This window comes from Carassius auratus, chromosome 7 (assembly GCF_003368295.1).
Source record: "Carassius auratus strain Wakin chromosome 7, ASM336829v1, whole genome shotgun sequence".
Taxonomy (NCBI): Eukaryota; Metazoa; Chordata; class Actinopteri; order Cypriniformes; family Cyprinidae; genus Carassius; species Carassius auratus.
This window is the reverse complement of record NC_039249.1, coordinates 12,124,004-12,147,503: the sequence shown is the minus strand read 5'-3', so window position 1 is coordinate 12,147,503 and position 23,500 is coordinate 12,124,004. Positions and strand designations below refer to the sequence as shown.

At 38.5% G+C, this 23,500-nt stretch overlaps 1 protein-coding gene across 5 annotated transcripts in view; it reads left to right on the top strand.

Moving 5' to 3' along the window:
• The window catches only part of myo1ea (myosin IEa), a 43,686-nt gene that overhangs the window by 5,421 nt on the left and 14,765 nt on the right, over nucleotides 1-23,500 (top strand). For all 5 annotated transcript variants that reach the window (XM_026267343.1, XM_026267339.1, XM_026267344.1 and 2 more), the window contains exons 2-11: nucleotides 9,214-9,357; nucleotides 10,704-10,793; nucleotides 11,641-11,735; nucleotides 16,619-16,706; nucleotides 18,929-19,018; nucleotides 19,712-19,843; nucleotides 21,201-21,335; nucleotides 21,496-21,628; nucleotides 22,785-22,981; nucleotides 23,068-23,148. In XM_026267343.1, coding sequence (XP_026123128.1) covers nucleotides 9,214-9,357; nucleotides 10,704-10,793; nucleotides 11,641-11,735; nucleotides 16,619-16,706; nucleotides 18,929-19,018; nucleotides 19,712-19,843; nucleotides 21,201-21,335; nucleotides 21,496-21,628; nucleotides 22,785-22,981; nucleotides 23,068-23,148 — 1,185 coding nt within the window. The remainder of the gene's footprint in view (nucleotides 1-9,213; nucleotides 9,358-10,703; nucleotides 10,794-11,640; nucleotides 11,736-16,618; nucleotides 16,707-18,928; nucleotides 19,019-19,711; nucleotides 19,844-21,200; nucleotides 21,336-21,495; nucleotides 21,629-22,784; nucleotides 22,982-23,067; nucleotides 23,149-23,500) is intronic.

Below are 23,500 nucleotides of genomic sequence, written 5' to 3'. Positions count from 1 at the left end.
TGCTTAAAACAATGAAAAAATGTTTTCCGCTCTTTTTAGTAGTGCTGAGCCTTTGAACGCTTTTGTCATTGTCAAAATGAGATCAGACGGTTGAACACGTAGAGGTGGCTGGCCCACATGCTTGGAGGAATGTAAATATTTGTGCTTTTGATAAATCCCTGGAAGTGCTTCATAAAGCTAGAAGCATGTGTTTGGGTGACCATTCACTTCAGAACAGTGTAACTCAATTTACTGGACCTTCATGACAGCACACTGGCCAAGGGCCATTTTTAAGTGAGAATTACGATATGTCTTATCACTAAAGTCAGTGTATGTGGCTTGCTTTTTTATGTGAAACTTAACGTTTACAGACAAAATATGTACTAAAATTAGTAGTAAAAAACTTTCTTTAGAAGTCACATACGGTAACTCTGAACATAACATGACCTGTGCAGCATCCAGAAACAGTATTGGACTATTATTAACACGAATACAATATAGTCATCATTTCATTTCAACTCAGTAAATACACTGAAATGCTCTTGACTATCAGAGTGATAAAGCTGTGTGCTTGGCAGCGGCACTGATGTGAGGTCTCAGTTTGCTGGTTCTGATCAGAGCCATTACTCAGTTGGGAACTGGGGGATTTGTTCTCGTCACTTGCCAGCTCCCATTTCCCGTTGGCTATGAGTAAGATCGCCTGATCCGAAACATTCCTGTGCTGGTTCTGTTTACTCTTCCCTGATTCTGCCATCACAGGGAACTCACACACATGCCTGACCACAGTGAACCATCCCGTTTAGTCTCCCAGCTCATTCCACCCTGTCTCTACAATTACAGTAGATGCTCGGACTGTACTGATATTAGATCAGCTTGAAAGGATGACGTTGACAAATGCCACTGCCATATACCTGTTTGACTGGCCCTTCCATTCCCTGTCTATACAGTAGAGCATTTAAACGCATTCTCCTCATTGTTATGTAGGTGTGCTCGAGGGTGTTGTTCAGTCAGGGATCTCAATCCTTAAAGATCAGCTCAAAATAGACACCAACAAAATAGCTAGAGAGGACTTGGGCTTCTCCGTTGCATTTAATCAAGTTCCCACACAAATGCCTGACTTTGATTAATTTCTTTATTACAAGCTTCTCATGTGGGCTGGTAACATGTCCCTTAATGTTGTGTTGTATCTCTGTGAAAAATTAGTTTAGACAGGACAGTTTTATGAGGCAGAATTTATTTATGCACCAGAACACTTGTAGTACAGTAGCAACCATGACGACAGCTCTCAAAGGGATAGTTCAGCCAAAAATGAAGATTTTTGTTCATTTACTGTTCTCGCCCTCATGTTGTCCCAAAACTACATGACATTTTATTTCTGCTTCGGTTCATTAAAGAACATAAAGCTCCCACTAAGGGTTTTAATTCACAGAATAAAGACACACATGTTTGGAACAACATGAGGGTGAATAAATCTGAACAGAATTTTTAGGTGATCTGTGCCTTTAAGAGTTTGGCTCTTAAAGCAGTTATTGAATCTTGTTGCCAGGTGCTGTGTAGAAAGACAAACAGGTATGGAAATTACTTTTTTTATTACTTTAATTTCCCAGTAATTGTCCTCTCTGAGCCAAATTATGAGGTGGCATTTGTTTGTGTACACAAAAAGCGTAATTAAATGGTGTTATCTGCTTACCTTTGTGTGGATAATCAAACACTGTAAAAGCCTTGTGATGAAAGCTGTGTGTGTGTGTGTGTGTGTGTGCTCTTGTTTTTGTGACATATCAGGACACAACTTTGTATAATGACATGGGTATGACGCAGGTATTACAAGGAAAGGGTGACTTATGAGGACATAACCCATGTCCGCATTTTTCAAAACGCTTATAAACCATACAGAATGAGTTTTTTTTTTTTTTGTACAGTTTGTACAGTATAAAAACCATTACTATGGGATGTCCCCACTTTTCACAAAAACAAATGTGTGTGTGTGTGTGTGTGAGAGTTCATATTTGGAGAAACTGGGCCTCTCTTAAAGGTATAAAGCACACCATAGAACCATAAATCTGCCCCATAAACATAGCATTAGGCTTTTTACTTATTTATTGGTGTGCATCTCTTTGTTCAGGGAAGACCTTGTTTCAGGTATCTTTTAAAAGCAGACAATTAGTGAAGCCATGGCTGCTTCCAAGTAGAATATAAAGGTTATATATTTTCAATTTAAATAGTCAATAAAAATATTTGAGTGTGTTTTATTTCCTTTGTAATTAACTAATCAATTAGTTGATTGTCTAGTAACAAGAAATGTTGAGAAATTCAAAAGTACATGTGTTTTTGTCTGAGGTGTTGTGGATTTGTTGTGCAGTTGGTTGTAGCCGGACAGGTGGCCAGTTTGCAAATGTTGGCTTGAATTTGCTCAAAGTAAACGGGATTAGATGACGTACAATCCTGTTTACTTTGAGAAATCATTTTTTTGGCCAGCATGAAAACTGCATGAAAACTGTATATATATATATATATATAATATATATAATTTATTTTGGAAAAACAGACCTTATTAAAGAAGCGTTTGTATTTTGTCAAGCTGCAGTTTGCAGTCCAAGACCACCCAGATGTACTCTCGCATTCAAAGAAGTAAATTCCCTTTTACAGATAATTATATATAAATACTTTTAAATCTAATTTCATCTGATCGTCTGCAATTTGTCTTTTTATTGTGCAAAATCTTCAGAAATTCATACAAATTATGTTGATGAAAAATGTCAAGCTTTGTATTATTTTATTGAATTGAATTGAATTGAACTGAACATGAACTTGCCAGTACTCTAGAATGAACTCTATGTAAAAAAAAAATATTTATTCTATGGGAATCATTATTGTCCACCTGTTTTTAAGCACATCCTGGCAAATATGTGACCATGACCAGCAAACCTACGACTAGATAGTGTTACTATACGGATGCAATGATCTGTGTACATTGAACTGTCAGGAGATCAGGTGACTGCCTTGATCCTGAGTTTAAAAACTGCCGTCTATATGCTGATGCACTGTCACCTTGTCTCATCAGCTGCACTATTAGAATTCTAGCACCATTTTTAGAATCCTAGTCTAAACATAATCTATCTCTATGTGTACTTCAGGGAAAATGATGCCGTCCCAGACTTCCCCATCAGACAGAATGTGCTACATTCTTTTCCACTGCCTTCAAAAGCGAGCAGAAATAATATGGCTGGGCTGGACTTGGAAACTTTGGCACGGAGTTTCTCTGCAGTAGCCAGACGTTTGAGAGCCACTCCTATCTCAGTTTACACAAACCCTCTGTGTTTGCTGTCTCTGGAGGGACGCTATAGTCAGCCCTGCCTCCACTGCCATTTCTTACACCGAAACCGCTCTCTGCTCCTCTGGGTGTTCTCTCCCAATCTTCATAACCTGACCAACACCCCTAGAGGTGTTTTACTCCATACATAAACACAGGCATTAATTACAGCTCGATTATGTAATGCTAGAAAATCCTTTTCTCAAATCAACAAACATGACTTATGTTTACAAATATGATGAGGGTATGATGACTTACTTATTTTTAACTTGTAACGCATTTACATTTATTGCACACCTATGATTAATCTAATCTCTGGGCTTGTACTTAGTTTGTTACAGCATTGAGCTTTTTCAGCTGTCTGTGTCCTGATTGTTTTCAGTCTGGCTGTGGATGGGCCTGTTTTTCTTCAGCACATTACAGTGGTGAATTTACAAGCCTGCTGTGTCTGTGTCCAGGGTTTACTACCATTCACAACGAAGGGCTAGCAACGTATACATTGTCCAGGCTGGGATTATTTCTGTCAGGCATTTTCCAGGACCACTTAAGACTGTAAGGGCTTCACAACTGCCTGCTGTGAAAATACAGTTGGCCTGGAATTCACATCAGTACTGAATCCCTTCTGACAATGATGAAAATCACAATTGGAGTAAAATTCAGAGGGCTTGTGTTTGAACTTGTACTTTAAATTCTGTTTGTTTAGTGTTTTTCTTCCTTTTATTATCATGCCAGCTTTGTGAGTGCCAAGGTTTATGTTCTGAAGAAGTGATCGGAAGGGACAAACTGACCTTGTAATGACCCAAGGATTGAAAACGACATACTGTATGTTAACATGCAGAATACTGATGGAGAAGGTATTGTATTTTGGGCTACAGCCTTCAAGCCCCTCTTGCATACCTATAAATGTAAGAGCAGGTACAGACTAGGCTCCATGAATTATTTTCATATGTAAAATTTGTTGTTTATATAGCCTTGTTTCTCTTCAGAAATCCCAAATGCCTGTATTTAAATCATTAGGGTAAATTATGAATGTGAAATTACTTATGGAGTCTGAACTCAGTCCACCTTGTATTAGAATATTTTAGCTTAGTCTTATATAAAATAGGTGTTTTTCAAGTACTTAGCAACCATTATAATGAAGGGGACTTGCATTGGTGTTTCTGAATGCTCTTTAGCAAGCAGTCTTTTGTGTGACTTTGCATAGTGGTTTATAATGAAGGATTCTAAAGTGAATCCAAATAGGTTCACACACTGACACTGCTTCTCAAATTAGTATTCATTGTGTGCAGCCACACTGTCCACTGGCCTGCAGAATTCTTCATTTGCCGTGCTTCACATTGGGAGTTTATAAGTAATCTCATAGAAATAATAATTGGTAACAGAAGTTACGATTTACATTATTTGGTATTTATTTTCTTTGTACACCGTTCTTTGTCTATTGGTTTACCGGGATTTTAGCTACAACTTTTAAGTGCTCGAGAATGTTCTTTATTTATTTAAGCCAAAGAGACTTAATCAGAACTGTGGATCTGTAATATGTTGAAAAGGATTCCTGAAATAGCTATGAACTTCATTACGCATTCCTGCCTTAATCTGCCACGAGCATTGCCAGGTCTGAGCTGGATTCTCAGCCAAACCGCAGTACTCTGAACCATATGTTAAATGCATTAAACTGAGAAACAGACTGTGTCTTGTAGTTTTTAACTGCCCTCTGATTGTATCCATCCATTGATTTTATTTTAAGTGGAGATGCAATACCGAATGATTCGGGACAGTTTTGGCTTGCTCTTTCCCTTCAGGGCTAGGGCTAGCTTGATCCCACTTTAGCTGTGCCGTATGTGAATGCAGGTCCTCTGTGTGAATTCCAGATGGTTGTAAGGAAAGGATAGTTTGAGGAGGTGAAGAATTGCCGCCTTATTGAATCAAACCCAGCCATTTCCTGTGCCTGAGTCTGTGCTCCGCTCCACACTCTCCATATAAGGCAATGGTATTTGCATGAGGGAACGGCCTGCCATGTCAGTATGGATCTAAGACATTTTTCTACTGCTGTAGGATTACAGTGGGGAAATGATCTGTTACAGTATTTTCGGTCGAGGATTTTGCAAGGAGAACAATGTATGTTTCTCTCCTCCTTTTTATGAATGAAGTATTTCTTCTTTCTGTAGTGTTTTCTTTTTAAGTACATTTTCTAAAAGTGTCACACATGTAATAAGTGGGTAAAATAGAGCGCAGATCTACATCTGTGTTCATATGTGATGCCAGCGAGACTCATTGAGATCGATGGTGTTATTATAAACTCTCTCATACTAGTATATTCTCCAGATGTGCCATTCACCAGTCTGGAGAATCACATTACACTGACCTCACAGCTGCTCCTTAGTCAATTAATACAATGAATGTCCTTATTTATTCAATCAGTTAGACTACACAATTATGACTGGTGAGTTATGCCATCCAGCATCAGATGCTTTCCTATCGTCCATGGCAAAGCAGCATGTCATGGTGCATTCCCATATTCAAGAGTTGTTGATATGTACAATTTGTTTCTTATTTGTTACTAACTTGCATGTACTACATTTGATTGTATTGTACAGTTACAATTGAATGTATGATGATTTTTTACAGCACCCTCACATATGAAATAATAATGTTAAGCAGAAAACACACCTGATGCAAAAATACAACTTCTGCCTTTGTGCAGAAGTTGTATTTTTATAGTAAAGCGTTCTTGTCCTGACTTGCTACATACAAAATGATCTGAACGGGCCTGGCATCGTCGTAAATTACAATTTGTACAAAGTGGTTAATGCAAACTTCCCAGGAGGACTTTTTTTTTCATGCCTTCTTGTTTCATACAAACCCGATTAGTGCCACCTCCCATAGCAGTTATCATTTGTTACATCAGAAAACATTGGTTTGAATATTGCTGTAAAGTTGTATAATCAGTGAATCAGATAACACAGATATGGGGGTCTTCTTCCTGCTGTTTCTAATAGTAAGCATTAATGTAAAGTTTTTAGGGTTGAAATATTTTAGTGCCTGGTTATTTTAAATCCTGATTAATGTCTTCCCAGGGAGTTTGGGAGTATGACCTTGCGTGGTCCAGATGGGTATCATTTTTGTCATGGTGAAAATAATGCCTGCTGTTCCTGGGTGAACCACAGCACAAGCATAGTGAACTTTAGCTTTCCTTGTTTCCGGTGTTCCTTTACAAAACTGAACATTTTTGTCCCTGAATAAGCCTAGTGGGACCAACTATAGCTCATAAAAGCAGAGATGCTGTTTTCTCCCTTGCTTGACTTTGTGTGGTCTATGACTTGGAGTCTTGGACAGTAGTGTGGTCCTTGTGCTTTTTGTAACGACTTCTTCAGAAAGAAAAGAATACAATTACGGTGTAGTGCTCTGTCTGGCCCATTGCAATTGTGGTTTTGAGTAACTTTCATGAATTGCAAACAATTGGCAAGTAACACATTGGATTGAACATGAGCTTTTGAAGTGGAAAGATAGAAATAGCATTTCTTTGTAAAAATGTACGTTAGTCATTTTTGTTTTACTTCTTCTTTGTCGCATTCTCATTTGAGTCATTGGGTGTTTAAATAGCATTCTGTTTTCACAGTTCTTTATGAAGCTCTGCTTTGGCTCGCGGTTTATGGGGAACGTGTGTTGGGAATAAAGACTCATCTTCTTTCCAGGTGTTTATGTGTCCCATGGTGTGATGCTGATGCAGACTCAAACACTGTCAAAGAAGCGATTCAGTAGAATTAGAAAAACAGTTGAAAGACAATTAACTCTCTGTAATACATGCAAAAAGTATGTTAAAAGTATGCTAGCTAGGGGAAGTTGTGGCCTAATGGTTAGAGAGTTTGACTCCTAAGGGTTGTGGGTTCGAGTCTCGGGCCAGCAATACCACTACTTACTGTAGATGCCCTTGAGCAAGGCATCGAACCCCCAACTGCTCCCCAGGCGCCGCAGCATAAATGGCTGCCCACTGCTCCGAGTGTGTGTTCACAGTGTGTGTGTGTTCACTGCTGTGTGTGTGTGTGCACTTTGGATGGGTTAAATGCACAGCACGGATTCTGAGTATGGGTCACTATACTTGGCTGTATGTCACGTCACTTTCACTTTCAAAAAGCAACCAAACAAAACAGTCTGTAAAAGTCTGAAAGAAGTGTTTACTGTTTTGTTTAAAACGCTGCCTTCCTCCTTTAATTGTTTTTCAGCCAGCTCCACTTTTAATAATGTTCAGGTTCCTTATTGTTGTCATGGTGTTGAGCGTTTATTGTGTTTCTTTATTTTCCTGTAATTTACCTCGGACTTGTACTGTGCTCGTTTACGATGGCAAGTTAATTAGTCCTTCAAGGGAGGGAAAAAAACCTGCTTTAGCTTTCTTGCACCCCTAGATTTTTCAAGCAGTGGAATGTACAATTTTGAGAATGTTAAATGTCTTTCCAGTTTACCTCACATCATTGTCATGGCATTCCTTAGCTTGGGAAAATTGCTGTAAGAGAAGAATAGACAAATATGGCCTTTAAATCAGACTAATGCACTAATGATTGAACATTACAGAGGAAAATGTTTAAAACAGCAGTGCGTTTGGATCATGTGCTCTCCAAGCAGTACACGCACTGTCTATGTCTGTCTGGATCTCTTTCTGTATTTCTTGAGTCACACTCTTTGTAGCCTTCTCTTTTGATTATGCTGTCAACTGCACTTGAGGGTATGTGTCATTCTGAGTAAGGGTCTGGTTCCTCATGGGTCACTGTGACCTCGGAACGGTAGCCAGAAGCCATTGACTCAAGCTCTCTGGAGACACACCCTCTGCAAAAACATCACCAGAGCGGAAGAACAATGTGAAGGGAGGTAAAAGAGTGGGACGAGGGAGAAGAGGAGGAATGGTGAGAACATCAGGCGAAGATCAAAAGAAGTGTTTGTAGTGCTCAGGGAGTTTTAGGGAGAATCCTGACCATGCACTTTTCATCGGTTTAGAAAAACAAAATCAACATCTGCTGCGGTGAAAAAGAGCGAGCTGTGTTAAATGTGCCGCAGGCGGTGAATTGGACGCGGTCATTATGCTGACTGGACTGTTTGCTCACATTAACTGTTGTCAGCAATGTACTGTGTTTATCAGCATTCATGACTGAATGCACTTCAGATTGAAGATGTAATGTCTGTGTCACTATTGGCATTAACAGTGTTTGCAAATTATTATTTTTTTTTATTTTAGCTTTATTCTAATTAAAAACATAATTTTTTGTCTTAGTTAACAATAACAATGCTATTTAGCTAGTATATTGTTCTGAACAGAGTGGTCTGCTGGCTGATTTTATGGGAGTTTTGAGTAATTTTAAGTCGCTGCCGAGAAAACCACCAGCTAAGCCAGGCTTGGAGACAATCTTAAACCAGCTAAGACTAACAAATAATCTTAGGCTGGTTTAAGTTATTTATTTATTTAATTTTGTAGCAGGATAATGATCATACTTTTTAGAAGCATTTTCAGTGTAATTGCTCTTGTTTAACTAACATGTTGCTTGCTACCACAAGTATACCATGCTACTCTACCACCCTAAACTCATGCCGTTCATTGAGAAAAAAAAAAAAACTTGTTTTTGGAAAAAAAAAAACTGCCCATAACAAACAGAGCAATGTTTCGAGAGGTCAGCAGAGCTGCAATGTTTACACTCTTCTGGGAAGTCAACCTACGAATGGTTTACTTACAGTTGTCTCTGTACATCACATTTGACAGAAAGTAATTCAGCATTAAAAATTTGATGCTATCTTTAAAAAATAATCTAGTTACGGAGTGTCTAGTACTGTCTTTGATTATGCTGATAAAGTTTCTGCCAGGTAGCCTGCTACACAAAAGCTCTGGGTGTGTATACAGTCTAACAAGAGTTTCTTGTTTGTGTTTGTGTTTGCTTTCACAGGGGAGCCGGGGACACTACCGGTACCACTGGCAAAGCCACAATGTCAAGCAGAGTGGAGTGGATGATATGGTGCTTCTCTCCAAGATCAATGAGGACGCCATTGTGGAAAACCTCAAGAAGAGATACATGGATGACTTTATTTTTGTATCCTTGTCCAGCTGAAAATGCATCATAAATCCTTAGTCCAACTGTGCTAATATCTCAATCTGATATAAATCTGGCCCTAAATACGGATGTCCTCTGTCTGAGTTTTTGCAGATGGATGTTTTCCTGTAGCTCACTAGAAAATTCTTGAATTCCGTCCTCTTGTGTGTAGATTAAATCTTGATTGCGTTTATTTCGACCAAAGCTTCACTAGTAAACCCGAACCCGAATTAGCAATGACGAAAGTTGTTCTAGAATTCTATGGTACAACCAAATCGGTGTTGTCCTGTTTTCCCACAGTTTTGATCAAAGCTGTATGTGAGATTCTGAGAGCTTTGTAACAACCGATTGTTGAAGGCAGCCAAAGAATGCTGGTTTACCTCTCTTCTATATGAACCCAGTGTACTTGGCAGAGTTCATGTCTAATTCATCACACATTACTGGCACTAAAATGACCTGTACTGTTTCTTGATGAAAACCACACTTGCAGTGTGTTTCTATTTTTTGCCCTTATTAGGTTTATGGAGTCTTAGCAGACTCTGGCCATTTTGGTCCAGAATCAGTCCTGCGATTGTGGTCAGAAAATAGAAACAACACCAAAGTGTTCCAGTCAGCAGCGTAAGGAACTGAGGTCACAGAGCGCCAGGCTCAATACTTCCTTTATTTGCAGTGAGCAACATACTGCAGGGCAGCCAAATAGCTCCAATCACTCACTGCCGGATGTTGCCTTCCCACTGCATTCAGAGGAGAGCAACAGCATCTTAATAAGGCTCTGACCCAATAACCAAAATCTTCATTGCTGCCACATATTACTCTTCACTGATGTCACCAGTCCATTATTCACACTCGGGCCATTTTTCATCGGCCGGTCCTGCCAAAGTTTTATGAATCTCCTCTTGAGTTTTAACAACCACAATGAGTAAAATAGTCCATGAGGTTTTCCTCTATTGTGAATGCTAAACCTCTAATAGTTTTCAGAAAAAGAGTTTTCAATCTAATAATTTCTACAGAGAAAGATACATTTTGTAAAGAAATAGTTAAAGGGACAGGACACCAACAAATGAAAATGTTGTCATCATTTAGTCATCTTCATGTCGCTCCCAAACTGTATGGCTTTCAATACAAAAGAAGTTTTGATAAACATTTTCAACTGTTTTGTCCATATAATCAACTTCGGACCCCGTTGACTTCCATTGTATAGAGAGAAATACAGGAGCAAGGACAAAGAGGTTAAGAGTGATGTGAGGAAGAGTAAACCGTTACAGAATTGTAATTTTTGGGTGAACTGTCTCTTTCCTGACACTTTTTCTTCCAGCAGTCTTTTGAGCCTTGACCTTTACTTGCAGACATACATTGGTCCTGTACTCATCTCAGTAAACCCTTTCAAACAAATGCCCTACTTTGGGGAGAAAGAAATAGAGATGTACCAAGGCGCGGTAAGTATTTTTGGTCACTTTATTTTATGATCAGATTCTCGCTAATAACAAACCATTAAATACGACTTTGCCTCAATAAACTACTAATTAGCTGCTTATTAATAGTAAGTACTGCAGCTGTTATGTTTAGGTATTGGGTAGGATTAGGGATGTAGAATAAGAATATGTGCTGATAAACAGCCAATATGTTAGAAATAGGCATGCTAATAAGCAAATTGTTAATAGTTAGAATTGGTCCCTATACTAAAGTTTTCCCATATTTTTTCATGGTTTTCTGAACAAAACGACTCTCATTTAGTTCCATATGTTTAGCTTTCCCCATGTTTTATGTAACTTTGTTTCACTGCACACACTAAATAGGCTAATTGTTTTCTAAACTCCGTGATCTGTATCGAAACTGTCCTCATAAAGTTCTTTATGTGGTTCTATACCTAGAGGTTTCTGCAAACAGTAATTGCTCTAGTAATGATTTTAATAGAAGAAGATTTTAAAGTGTGTAGGCGTGGTGCAAATGCTTTTAACAGCTGCATTCTTAGTCAGAAAAATAACTGCGCAGACCTGCCTTATCCATTAAAGACGCCTGGCTAAGCAGCCACAGAACAGCATGTACAGGTCTATGTTTTTAACCACGCTTGGCCAGAGGTTTTGGTTTCTCACCAAGCTTCTAGCTTCTGCCGATAATCATTGTCTAGTGGATGCTACAGCAAGGACTTTTGAATGTGTTTTGACTTATGTGCTATACACAGGAGCTTATTTAGAAATACAAGCACATGCCATCCTAAACACGAACTGTAATGTAAATTATGAAATGAACCTGCTTTTCTGCATTTCTCCCTCTCTCTCTCAGGCTCAGTATGAGAACCCTCCTCATATCTACGCTCTAGCCGATAACATGTATAGAAACATGATGATCGATCGTGAGAACCAGTGTGTCATTATCAGGTGAGAGAACTTTCTAACTTTAACTCTGAACATATGTGATCTAAATATCAAACTTAATTTACTGTAATGTAAGCGCTTTTAGTCACATGAATCTTGATTTGTGGGGAGCTGTTTATTAGGATTCTCAATATCATGACTGAAATATTTACATATTATTCTGATCAGTTAATGAAATAGAGAAAACAACTAAATAGTTTATTTTGAGTTTAAACACACTGGGCCCTATCATACACCTGGTGCAATGCAATGCAAAAAATGTGGTGCATTGTTTAAATTGCAAATGTATTTGCACCCTTTTGTGCTCCCATTGGCATACTGGTCTAAAAAAGAGGTGTGTTCAGGCACATTGTTGGCGCGTTGCTATTTTGAGGGACTGAAAATACACTGCACCATAGACCAACTCAAACCTGGTCTAAAGTCTTGCCCAATATTTTTTCTTTGTCATTTAAAGAGCACTTTAATAATATGCGCCTATAGGCGGGTGCATAACGCACGTACACTTTGCTTATTACACATACAGGAATGCGCAGCAGCACACAAACATTTAAAAAAATGAAAAATTACATTCCGCCATGTAAACCTTCCATGGCGTAAACGCAACTGGCTTTTAAAGGGGATGGGAGATGAGACACTGATTGGTTTATTGCACGTTACGCCCAAAAAACACCCATCACTCATTAGGGCGCACCGACTGTTTTCTCGTCATTAAACTAGCAAAAGTGGATTCGGACACGCCTTGAGTGCACCTGCACGCTTTAGACTCATGCGCTTAGATTGTTAAAATATAGCCCATTATTTATGAATGTGTTATTCTTTTATTTTAATATTTGTACTAAATTAACATGTTAAATTGTACAGACAGACATTCAGGTGTTTTCTCCAGTCTGTTTATGTGTGATGGGTGTGACATACAATTCGTTTTGGTATGACATCAATGCAGACGTTGCAATGGGAGAGTCACTGGGCTGTCAGAGTGAATAGGTTGTCATTACTGTTTTGCTTGTACAGATAAGGTTGCACGGTTAAAATACGGTTGAATAGAACAGATTCAACAGGCCGAAAACCTCAGCAGCGCCCTTTGAATGTGCCTTTCACTTATAATCTGTGAGAATCACTTTTATCCCTTTTGATGACAACAATAGACAATGTAATTTTATATCCTTTGGTCTTTATTTGGTATATTATTTTCTCCAGGATGTACGAGACACAAAGCACAAGAGCTTTTGTAACCTGCACTTCCTGCTTGAGCACAGGAAACGCACTTAGGACCACCTGCTACTGTAAAGAGGAGGAAACTCCACTGAATAGACATTTGCGATTGGTATAATATTGCAGGGGGCTCTTCCTGCTGGGCAATCAGAGAGCTAAAGTCTGACTCACTTTAACCAAAGCATGAGTCAATGAGTCAAGAAACAAGTTGTCCACGTGGGACATTATGAGTTAATTTGAGTGCCAAGTGAATACTGGTTCTGTAGTGCTTTTAATATTATGCTCGTAGTTTGAGCTGTCAACTTGTGGCTCCACCAGTGGTGTATATTTTGGGGTTAGGATATGTCTAGGAATTAGCAAGGAATTGACTTCGTTTGTATGAACTTTGCCAAATGGCTCTTGCTTTTGGTGCTGCTAGTGGTGCAGTTTAAAAAATTGGGAAATTATGCCTACCTTAGTTTAAGAAAACATTTAATTCAAATCAAGAGACTAAATTCCCCCTGCCACCCTGCAATGTTATGGCATATGGATAGACATGGTGAAGGAGGGGAAGTTGCAGAAAGAGAGATTTTCCCTGCTGAGTCTGAGATCTTTCTTTTAGATCTCATAGGCACCTGTGGGCTTGAGGGTGACTTTGGGCTTGAAGTAGTGCTTACTTCATAGTAAGTGACTTCAGTTTCAGCATTTTTCTCACCCGTTTGTTTGTGTAGCGAGAAAGCCACTTCCAGTTGACCACATAAAGAGACTGGAAATGGAATTGTGATGACCCAGATTAGTAAACAAAACCTTGCATGAAATTGCTGCCGAGGCATTCTGTGGTCAAGCTGTATTTTGATTAGGACAGGCACAGGTTTGTCTGAAAAGCATTATGCATGAAGGACAGTTCCTTTTCAGAAGTGTGCTTTTTTTAAATGCCTCTTATGTGCACAAAAGCTGCATTTCTTTGATTAAAAACACAGTAATATTGTGAAATATGTTTTCTATTTAATATATATTTTTGATATATATAATTTATTCCTGTGATGGCAAAGCTGAATTTTCAGCAGCCATTACTCCAGTCTTCAGTGACACATGATCCTTCAAAAACAATTCAAATATGCTGATGCTTGGTTATATTGCTCAAGCAACATTTCATATTATTTTCAATGTTGAAAACATTTGTGCTCCTTAATATTTTGTGTGAACCGTAATGCATTTTTTCGGGATTCATTGATAATGTGTCCTCAATCTTTCTGACCCCAAACTTTTGAAAGGGGTTGTATATTGCCGTAAGTGTACGATTGTCTGTATTGTGTAGGATTGTGATTTTTTTTTTTTATTATTATTGTCTGTACTGGGATAATGATACAGAAATGTTTGGTGAAAAAAAGACGGAAGGATGTAGCAGAATCTGTTTTCTTAAAATAGTCTCTCTTCCCCAAAAGAGGAAGCCTTTTACTGAATGTATTAGACTTTGCATGTGCTAAAGGACAGAATGAACTGATCACTTTGTCATCTTGTTATGGCAGCCCCTGTGGACTGTACAGTATGATATACAAAAGCATTCACACCCCCCGGTGTGACCCAGTGCTGTATTTGCTGAGCTGATGTTTCGGCTGCTGGATAATGAGTCTCATGACTCGACACTTACTGAATGAGACTGAATGACTGATGCGTCTCTCTGTTTTTCTTTTTGTGCCCATTTTTGGTCAGCAAACATACGCAAGAAGTTAAAAATGAGCATTACAGCATCCAAATTACAATCCCTCAAAGACTTGTTTAAAAATAGCCATAGACAATTCATTTAAGTAGACTGAGTGTACAATGTACAATAAGAGTGTGTTCCCAGAGCTTTCATCGCCTGTAGACGAGCAGGGACATTTCCTTTAAGGTGGAAAGCCTATAAACTTGCAAGACAAAGGAATGAGAACCACATGGCAGGCTTAAGCTCCTGTAAGAACTCTTGGAGCCAGCGTGAAAAGGTTTTTCTGCTTGTATGGTGAGGCTCTCACGATAGGATGAAGTGAAATCAAAGGTGTGTAGTACTGTTGCTGTGTGACGTAATGGACTTCTTACTGCTTACCCAAGCTTTTTTTAATGCGCCACAGCTGGGTCTTCTCAAAATGGCAATACTGACATTGGTAATAGAAGAAATCTAGAAAAATAAACCAGCTTCTTCTTTCATCATCCGCCAAACCGCATACATCCTAATGCTTATGGCCCTGCCAAAGGCAAAGGGCAGGCGGAAAGATGCAAGTAGAGGGTAAAGCAACTGAAGAAAATGAAATAGAACCTTCATTACGGATACAGGAATAATGAATGCCATTTTTATTTGGTTTAATTTGAGTATAAGCATGTAGAACATTTTCTTGTATGTGTAAATATACCGTACACTGCCGTTCAAAAGTTAACTTGATTTTCTATTCATCACGCAATCCTGAAATACAGTTTCCACAAAAATATTAAACAGCACAGCTTTTGAACATTGATCATTAGTAAGGTTTCCTTGAGCTCTAAATCACTGGATCACTGAAGATTTGAATGGCTTCTGAAAATTCTCCTTTGCCATCACAGGAATAAATAATATCTTAACATATGATAAAACAAAAGATTATTATTTGAAATTGTAATCATGTTTCACAATATTACTGTTTTTACTGTATTTTTGATTAAATAAATGCGGCCTTGATGATAATAAACATTTACTATCTGGACGGCTCGGATGTATACATATGATCTCCTAAGAAATGTACTAATTATTGTCAACATAAACAAACCTTTTGTTCTGTGTGCAATCTGATTCAAACTCAGGCCTTTCACTGTAAGCATTTGCTCCCATAACCGAGCAACACATTTCAGACTATAGCTCACTAAGGACAAATATAGGAACATATTTAGTTCATTAAAGGAATTCCCCTCTCTCCAGTACCATTATACGTGATCTGTATTAACTGAGGATAAGTATCTACTAAACCCTCTCTGACCCTCTTTAAAGCTTGCTGAGCAGATTTCAGTGTTGTGCTGTGGGGCAAACAAGGGGCTTTTTGCTTGTTAACACCCTCCTGTTCTTGTTTTCAGAGGAAAATTAGAGGCTGGATTTTAATATGATCATAAACATTTTGACTGGTAATACATTAAACTACTGTTGGTATTATTTAGTAGCAATCACTGTTGTCACTACTACACCCTAAAAACCTAACATATGTACAATAGCATTATATTATGCCTTTAGGATATACACACACATGCATTACGGTTCAAAAGTTTGTGATTAGTAAGATTTTATCTTATTGTTCTTCAAGGATGCATGGTGCATTGGTTAAAAACAGTAATATTGTGAAATATTTTACTTTAAATATTTGCTAACACTAACTAGTTGCTTATTAGCATGCCTATTACTAGCATTTTGGCTGGTTATTAGCACATATAAAACACATATTAATGCCTTATACTGAATCTGCACCACATTTTAGGTCCCTTAATCATGCCACATACCCAAACCTAACTTGCTTAATAATAAGAAGTAGCAAAGTAGGAGTTTATGGAGGCAAAATGCATAGTTAATAGTTCATTAATAGTAAGAATTGATCCTCCAACTAAAGTGACAACATGTTTTTGTTTAAAGTATCTGTGTATTGATTTATTTATATATGAACGAGCTTAACATTTGTCACATTTTTTTATGTTCTTCTCAGTGGTGAGAGCGGAGCAGGGAAGACAGTAGCAGCAAAGTACATCATGGGCTACATCTCCAAAGTTTCAGGTGGAGGTCCCAGAGTTCAGGTGGGTTGCACAGGACAAAGATAAAATGAAAAACAACATACGGTGGCTTTCAGTTCCTGATAACTTTACCAAGATTGTTTCTGACAGTTAGTGTTAAACAGAATCCTGATCCTTGTTGATATTTGCTTCATCTGACTTTATTCCTCTTCCCCCATCTCTTACAATCTTTCTTTCATCCCCTAAACCCCACCAGCAGCCATCTGTCCCCCACAATCCCCTTCTGATCTGTCCTGTGTGCCCCTCTCAGCCCCTTCAGGAGCCATGTGAGTCAGAGGACTGACACTTGTTGCTTGGAGTAATCTGATTGAATTAACCATTTGTTAATGTATTTAAAAAACAATTCTATCATTCTGTTATGCTTATATTTTGCATAAAATTTGAAGTGAAAGATTTTGGTTTTTCCTCCTTTTGCTTTAATGACAATATCACTCGAGCGGCATGAACTAAGTTATTGTCTAATCTACCAGGTCAAATATCTAAACGTTCCACAGTCTGCTAATTACTTAATTTCATGAATGTTTTAAAAGCCTTATTTTTGTTTTTAATTCATTATTGCACTGAATTAAATTAAATCCAATGATTTGATAGTGAATAGGCTGTTCCTTGTCCTTTGACGAGTATTTTTGATGGCGTCTTCAACAAAGTAGCGTATTGTGCTACAACAGAAAGTCTCTCTGCTCGGGCTGCTCTGCTGTCTATGCTTTGTCTGATCTCTCGAATGTCACAGTGCCTCATGATCATATGACCATCACTGCTGAATGATACATCCTGATTTCTCTGTCTATATTATGCATATTATCAATGAATTTGTCCTGGTGTTGCAAATGCAAACTAGCCCTCGGCTCAAATTTGTTTACATTGTCAGTGTGACTTTTAATTTCAGATTTCTTAAAAATATCTTTATGCAATTTGTGCACTTTATATATGTTTGATAAGAACTTGAAGGTATTGGATATTCAAGAACTTTTGCATCTCTTGGCAGTCCCTCCAGAAAAACGCGATTATGCGATCTCGTGATTTAATGCATAATCAGCCAAGGGCCGCATATTTATGTGGGGGTCGCATTTTTTCAAATACGACGCACTTTCGCTGCATAAATTGCCGATTTCAGGAAGCAAAATATGTGGAGGTAGCATGATTTCATAATTATAATAATTTTCGTTGCAAAAAAGTCACATATATCTTAGCAGAAAGTGGAAAAATGTCGTGTTTACTTCACACAAGTAAATCACCATTATTTTCCAATGGGAACCTTATGAAGTGACGTAATTGCGCGACGTGAACATCATCTGTGAAGCCCGCGGTGAAACCAAGGTGAAGGACGCAAATCATTCTCATCTGCCAACAAAAATAAGCGCAAAAGACCGTGCAAAGCAGTTACCCGGTGTGTTACATGACAGTGGGGGCAAATTATTTTGACAGAGGGATGAGGATGGCGAATGATAGGCCAGTGTTAGAGGCTACACAGTTAGTTTTCATTTTCACAGAGGACTGTTGTAGTTTAATTTATAAGTTGATGCACCTCTTTTGTTACAGAATAGTACCAAAACCTTACAGTTGTAAGAATATTAGTAGTATGTAAAATAATTTATGTTGCAGTAAGAGATTGCACTTTGCAATTCCTGTAAAACAGCATTTGTATATTTGTGTGTATATTTTATTTGTATTCATTTTTACAGAAGTTGTTGAATATTCCTTTTGTAAAGCTAGAGAACTTGTTTGACTCAATGTTTTGTAAGTTTGAGCCATGTGTTACCTTGGGGGGGGGGTCACCTTTTTTTCTATTTTTCATCAAACCGCAGTTTTTGCAAGTTCCCGCAATTTCATCGCATAAGATTGCAAAAATATCCCGCATATTCCATCGCATTTTTTAAGAAAACCTGCCGCAAAATCAAGGATTTTTGCCCGCAATAATCACAAAAATAATCCGCGTTTTTCTGGAGGGACTGTCTTGGCTTCTCAAAGTAGACGATGCTGTGCAACTTCTGTGTGGAATGTGCATGCATACTGATATATGTGGGGCTAGGGAATGAATTTGGCTCAATTAGGCCACTTTTAGACTCTTGGATGACCAATTTGACCTGAATTCACTCTACAAGATGGACATTACCCACTGATCTCATTCCATCAGTTCCAGATGAGCATAAGTTCTGTACTTGTAAGTATGCAAAACATCAACTTAACTCTCAATCTCTCTCTTTTTCCTGTTTATATCCACACAGCATGTCAAAGACATCATTCTGCAGTCCAACCCTCTTCTGGAGGCCTTCGGGAATGCTAAGACAGTGAGGAACAACAACTCCAGTCGATTTGTAAGCTTCGATCATCCTCCCATATACTCATTTTACTGAAGAAGACAGATAGCATTTGTCTTGTGTTGGGATGCATCTTGTCCTCATGATGAATTTAAGAGGAACACAGTTACACTACAACAAAAAATACAGGGTGATCATCCAGTTCAAATGCAAAAATAAAGAAACTATTTGCCACTGCAATAAGAACATTTGATAAATATGATGTTATGGTAAGGCTTTGGCATAAACCTGCCAAGTACTGCCATTAAAAATACTCCACAGGCCAATTTAAAGCAGTCGTTACAAAATATGTTGTACGCAACATTAAATGCAGTTCTGCTTCACTATGCCCAGACATATCAGTCCGGTTTTTGTTTTCTTGGGATTGGTGTAATTTTATTGTAAGAAGAAGGACTTAGCTGTGATACAAATGGATTTTGGAGTGGATAGGAGAGTTTTGTGGATGAAAAAGCATCTAGAAGAATTCAGGGGTCCTACAGGGGCTGGTAATGTTGTTACTGGTTTGAGTCTTGACATGTCTGCTAACTGCATACAGCACACATAAACATCAGAGAGAGACACATAAATGATAGTGGAGAGTGTTAGTGTGTGTGTCAAAGCACACACACAATTTATTTTCAGTTCTGGGCATACACGTGCACCTGAAGCACATCACGTCTGTGCCTTTTTAACCTTCATCTTCCCTGACAGGGGAAATACTTTGAGATTCAGTTCAGTTCCGGCGGTGAGCCAGATGGTGGGAAGATCTCCAACTTCCTTTTGGAGAAATCACGTGTGGTGATGCGGAATCCTGGAGAGAGGAGCTTCCACATCTTCTACCAGGTGAGAACGAGGACACGAGGCTGGCTTCTTCTCTCAGAAGATGCCACTGTCGACCGTCAGTAGCATAAGTGCAGCACATTAGGAGGAAAAATTGAATGAATAACCACAGTAAAATTCAGGAAAGCGAAGATGGAGCCATTTGGCTCTGAAAAGCAGGTCACGTTGTTCTGAGTTTACCACTTGAGTTTTTTGGAAGAGGGAGAGTCTGTCTGACCTTCTTCTTAACGAGGCCTTCTCACCACTGTTTCTCCTTCACAAGTTTGGAGAGTTTGAGAGTTTTCCTATGGTTATGCTTATTTAGGACTTTGTGTTTTTTGGTGTTTTTCAACTGTGGACACTTTTGGCCCTGCAAACTTAGAAAATAAACACTCCTAAAACACTTTTCACACTCTCACTAGTTTGTTTCATTTGTCTGCTAACACTGTCCAGGAGAATTCTAACTTTTTTTTTTCCAGAAAGTCATAAATTCTCACCGCAGTGTCATTTCCTCCATATCTTTAGTTTTGTATTATTTAATGGTGTTTTTGTAGTTAAAATGACAGTGGTGGAAATTACATTTGAAAACTTTTTGGAACATTTTTGGACTCTTTTGGCTTGCCAAGACTAATCTCAGAACTAGCATTTCATATATCCTAAATGGAGATAAACACTGAAGATTATTTTCTACTCTGTCATTTAGAAGTTTGGGGCTGGTAAGATTTTTTAAAACATTTTTAAAATATGTTTCTTGCTCCATAAGGATCATTTATTTTATAAAATACGTCATCAGAAATCATTGAATTATGCTGATTGGTGCTAAAGTAATATGTCTTGTTTTTAGCAATGTTGAAAACAATTGTGCTGCTTAATATCTTTGTAGAAGATTTTTTCACAAGTTTTCACTATTCTCCAATGAACAGAAAGTTGAAAAGAAAAATGTAATTTTTGAATTTAAAAAATAAACATGATTCATTCTTGCGGAATATTGCATCCCTTCTTTAAAAAAAAAAAAAAAGCTTTCTGACTCCAAACATTTGAATGGTAGTGTGTGTAAATTGGAAATTGGAAATGGTGCTTAATAACAGTAATGTGCTCAAAACTGATGTTAACATTGATTTACCTTTATATTTAATCTCATATTTAATTGTACGCTCTTCACTGACACCGTTTTTTTTGCTTGCTGAACAATTACAACACTTTACAAAAACATTTTTGGGGCAAAATTTATGGTAACAACAAGACCATTTTAATGTGTCCCTGATATAACACAAAAAAAAATTAACAAATATTAATTGGTTTTAATAAAAATCAAACCTTTGGACAAAAGTGTTGAACTTGAAGAAGCCCACTTTTCTGAAAATGTTCCCTCTTTTCTCAGCTAATAGAGGGAGCCAGTGTAGACCAGAAGAGTACTCTGGGTATCACCAACCTGGATTACTACACTTACCTCAACCAGTCAGGTTCCTACAAGGTTGACGATATTAACGACAAGCACGACTTCCAGGAAACCTTGGTAAGTGTGATTTAGACAGCTTGGTATTTTATTCAGACTCTGGTGTCCTGGGATTCTTACGTAGCTGTGAAAAATGTGCCTGTTCAAATATGACAGCTATTTTCCATATTTGCAGACACTGTTGTTGTTACTTCCCTCTCCTCTCTCTGTCTGACCCCAGCATGCCATGGACGTGATTGGTATCTCAGGGATGGACCGCACCCTGGTGCTGCAGATTGTGGCAGGAATTCTTCACCTTGGCAACATCAGCTTCAAGGAAGCAGGGAACTATGCTGCTGTAGAAAATGACGAGTGTATGTACATAAACTCAGTTCCCCATTTTGTTGTCCTTGATCGAACTGTGTGCTGTAGATTATTTCATTGCATTAAGTCATGCTGAACTGTCTTGCCACACCAAATTACCCTCAGAAAATAGAGCTCTGTTTATGCGCCTGGTATCTGCGTATTACATCACACCCTAAAATTGCACAGTGAAACTCTGAACTTCCAGCCCACCTCTCTATTTCCTCTCTCTCTCTCTCTCTCTCTCTCTCTCTCTCTCCTTCCCTCCAAGTGTCTCAAAGCTCTCAGGTGGAGCAGTGCACTTGAATGACAGACCCTGTTTGCTGTGGCATAAAGCCATTCTGTGCTGGGAGCAGACGAAGCTAATCTGTGCCTTTCCTGTTCTGCCCCTTCCCAGCCCCCTAACCCCTCTTCCTGTCTGCCGCCAGCGGCTTTCACACATTTAGTGTTGGCTTGCCAATCTAGAAACCAACCGCGCCACAACTGCTCAGCCGCCTGCGTATAACAAAACCATCTGCAAAGAGCTCATGCATCCTGGGAAATAAATTCTATAGATAACATCTTCCACTGCCAATCCATATATTTTATAGAAGTCTTTGACTGACACCATGCAAGGGTGTTTTTGAGAGCCACGGGCACTCCCAGATCTTTTTATAGTTGTGTTGTTTCGGGAGAGGAGTTAGTGTTCTCAGTTCTACCACACCCGAACATCTGAATAGTGAGCCATACTTAAGCAGTATGACGGACTGCATCACTATCAGCACTGAATGAGGGCAGTTTCCTTTTTAAGGTGGTGAGTCAGTGAAGAGGCGGGGCTTATCAGAAATGGACTGAGGCGCAGGATTGTCAGTAACTCGTGTCTCACCCGTGCCTCTCCTCAGAGGAGATCTATTGTTGTGACTACACCAAAAAAAATGCACATGAGTCATATGTACAATGTATCACTGTTTTCTTCAGTTTTTCCAAGTTATATATAACATTACATTATAGTTAAATAGTCAAATAAATGCAGCTTTTCGGTGAGCATAAAACACTGAAAAAACATCTTACTTATCCCCCAAACGTTTAAACAGGTACTATTTATTGCACATTTAGAAACACTTGTGTATGGCATTGTGTGCACTTGTTATTCTGACTCTACCAAACTGTTCTCTCTCCTGCTCATAGTTTTGGCATTTCCTGCCTTCTTGTTGGGCATCGATCAGCATCGTCTTAAAGAAAAACTCACCAGCCGTAAGATGGACGGCAAGTGGGGTGGCAAGTCAGAGTCCATTGATGTAACACTGAATGTGGAACAGGCGTGTTTTACCCGTGACGCGCTCTCCAAAGCCCTTCACTCCCGTGTTTTTGACTACCTGGTGGAGGTACAAGCTGCATACACATATATCCCTCATAAAAATAGATGTTAGACAAGAAATAAGCACTAAATGGGTTCCTATTCTTTTTTTAGTCAATCAATAAAGCCATGGTCAAGGACCATCAGGAGCTGAACATTGGAGTATTGGATATTTATGGCTTTGAGATATTTCAGGTGAGTATTTAATTTACTCATCACTAATGGGATGATTGTTTTCACAGCAGTTAACAGGATGTGTAGCTATCCAGTCTACCTAATGAGATAAGATGATTGATTTGTAATTGCCTGGATTGATTTTCCTCTGCTTTTGTAAACAGATAACATATTAATAGGCTTGACTAATCTGATAATCTCTTGGTTTAGCATCTGGTATTGAGACCTTTAAGATAACTGCCTGTGTTGTCTTCATAAGAAGGATAAAGCTGGATAAAGCCCTGAAAACAGCTTTCAGCCCTTTTAATTTGATGTTATTACCACTAAGATGCTGAATTCCTGAGCAACAACTGTGTATTTTATTATGCTATTG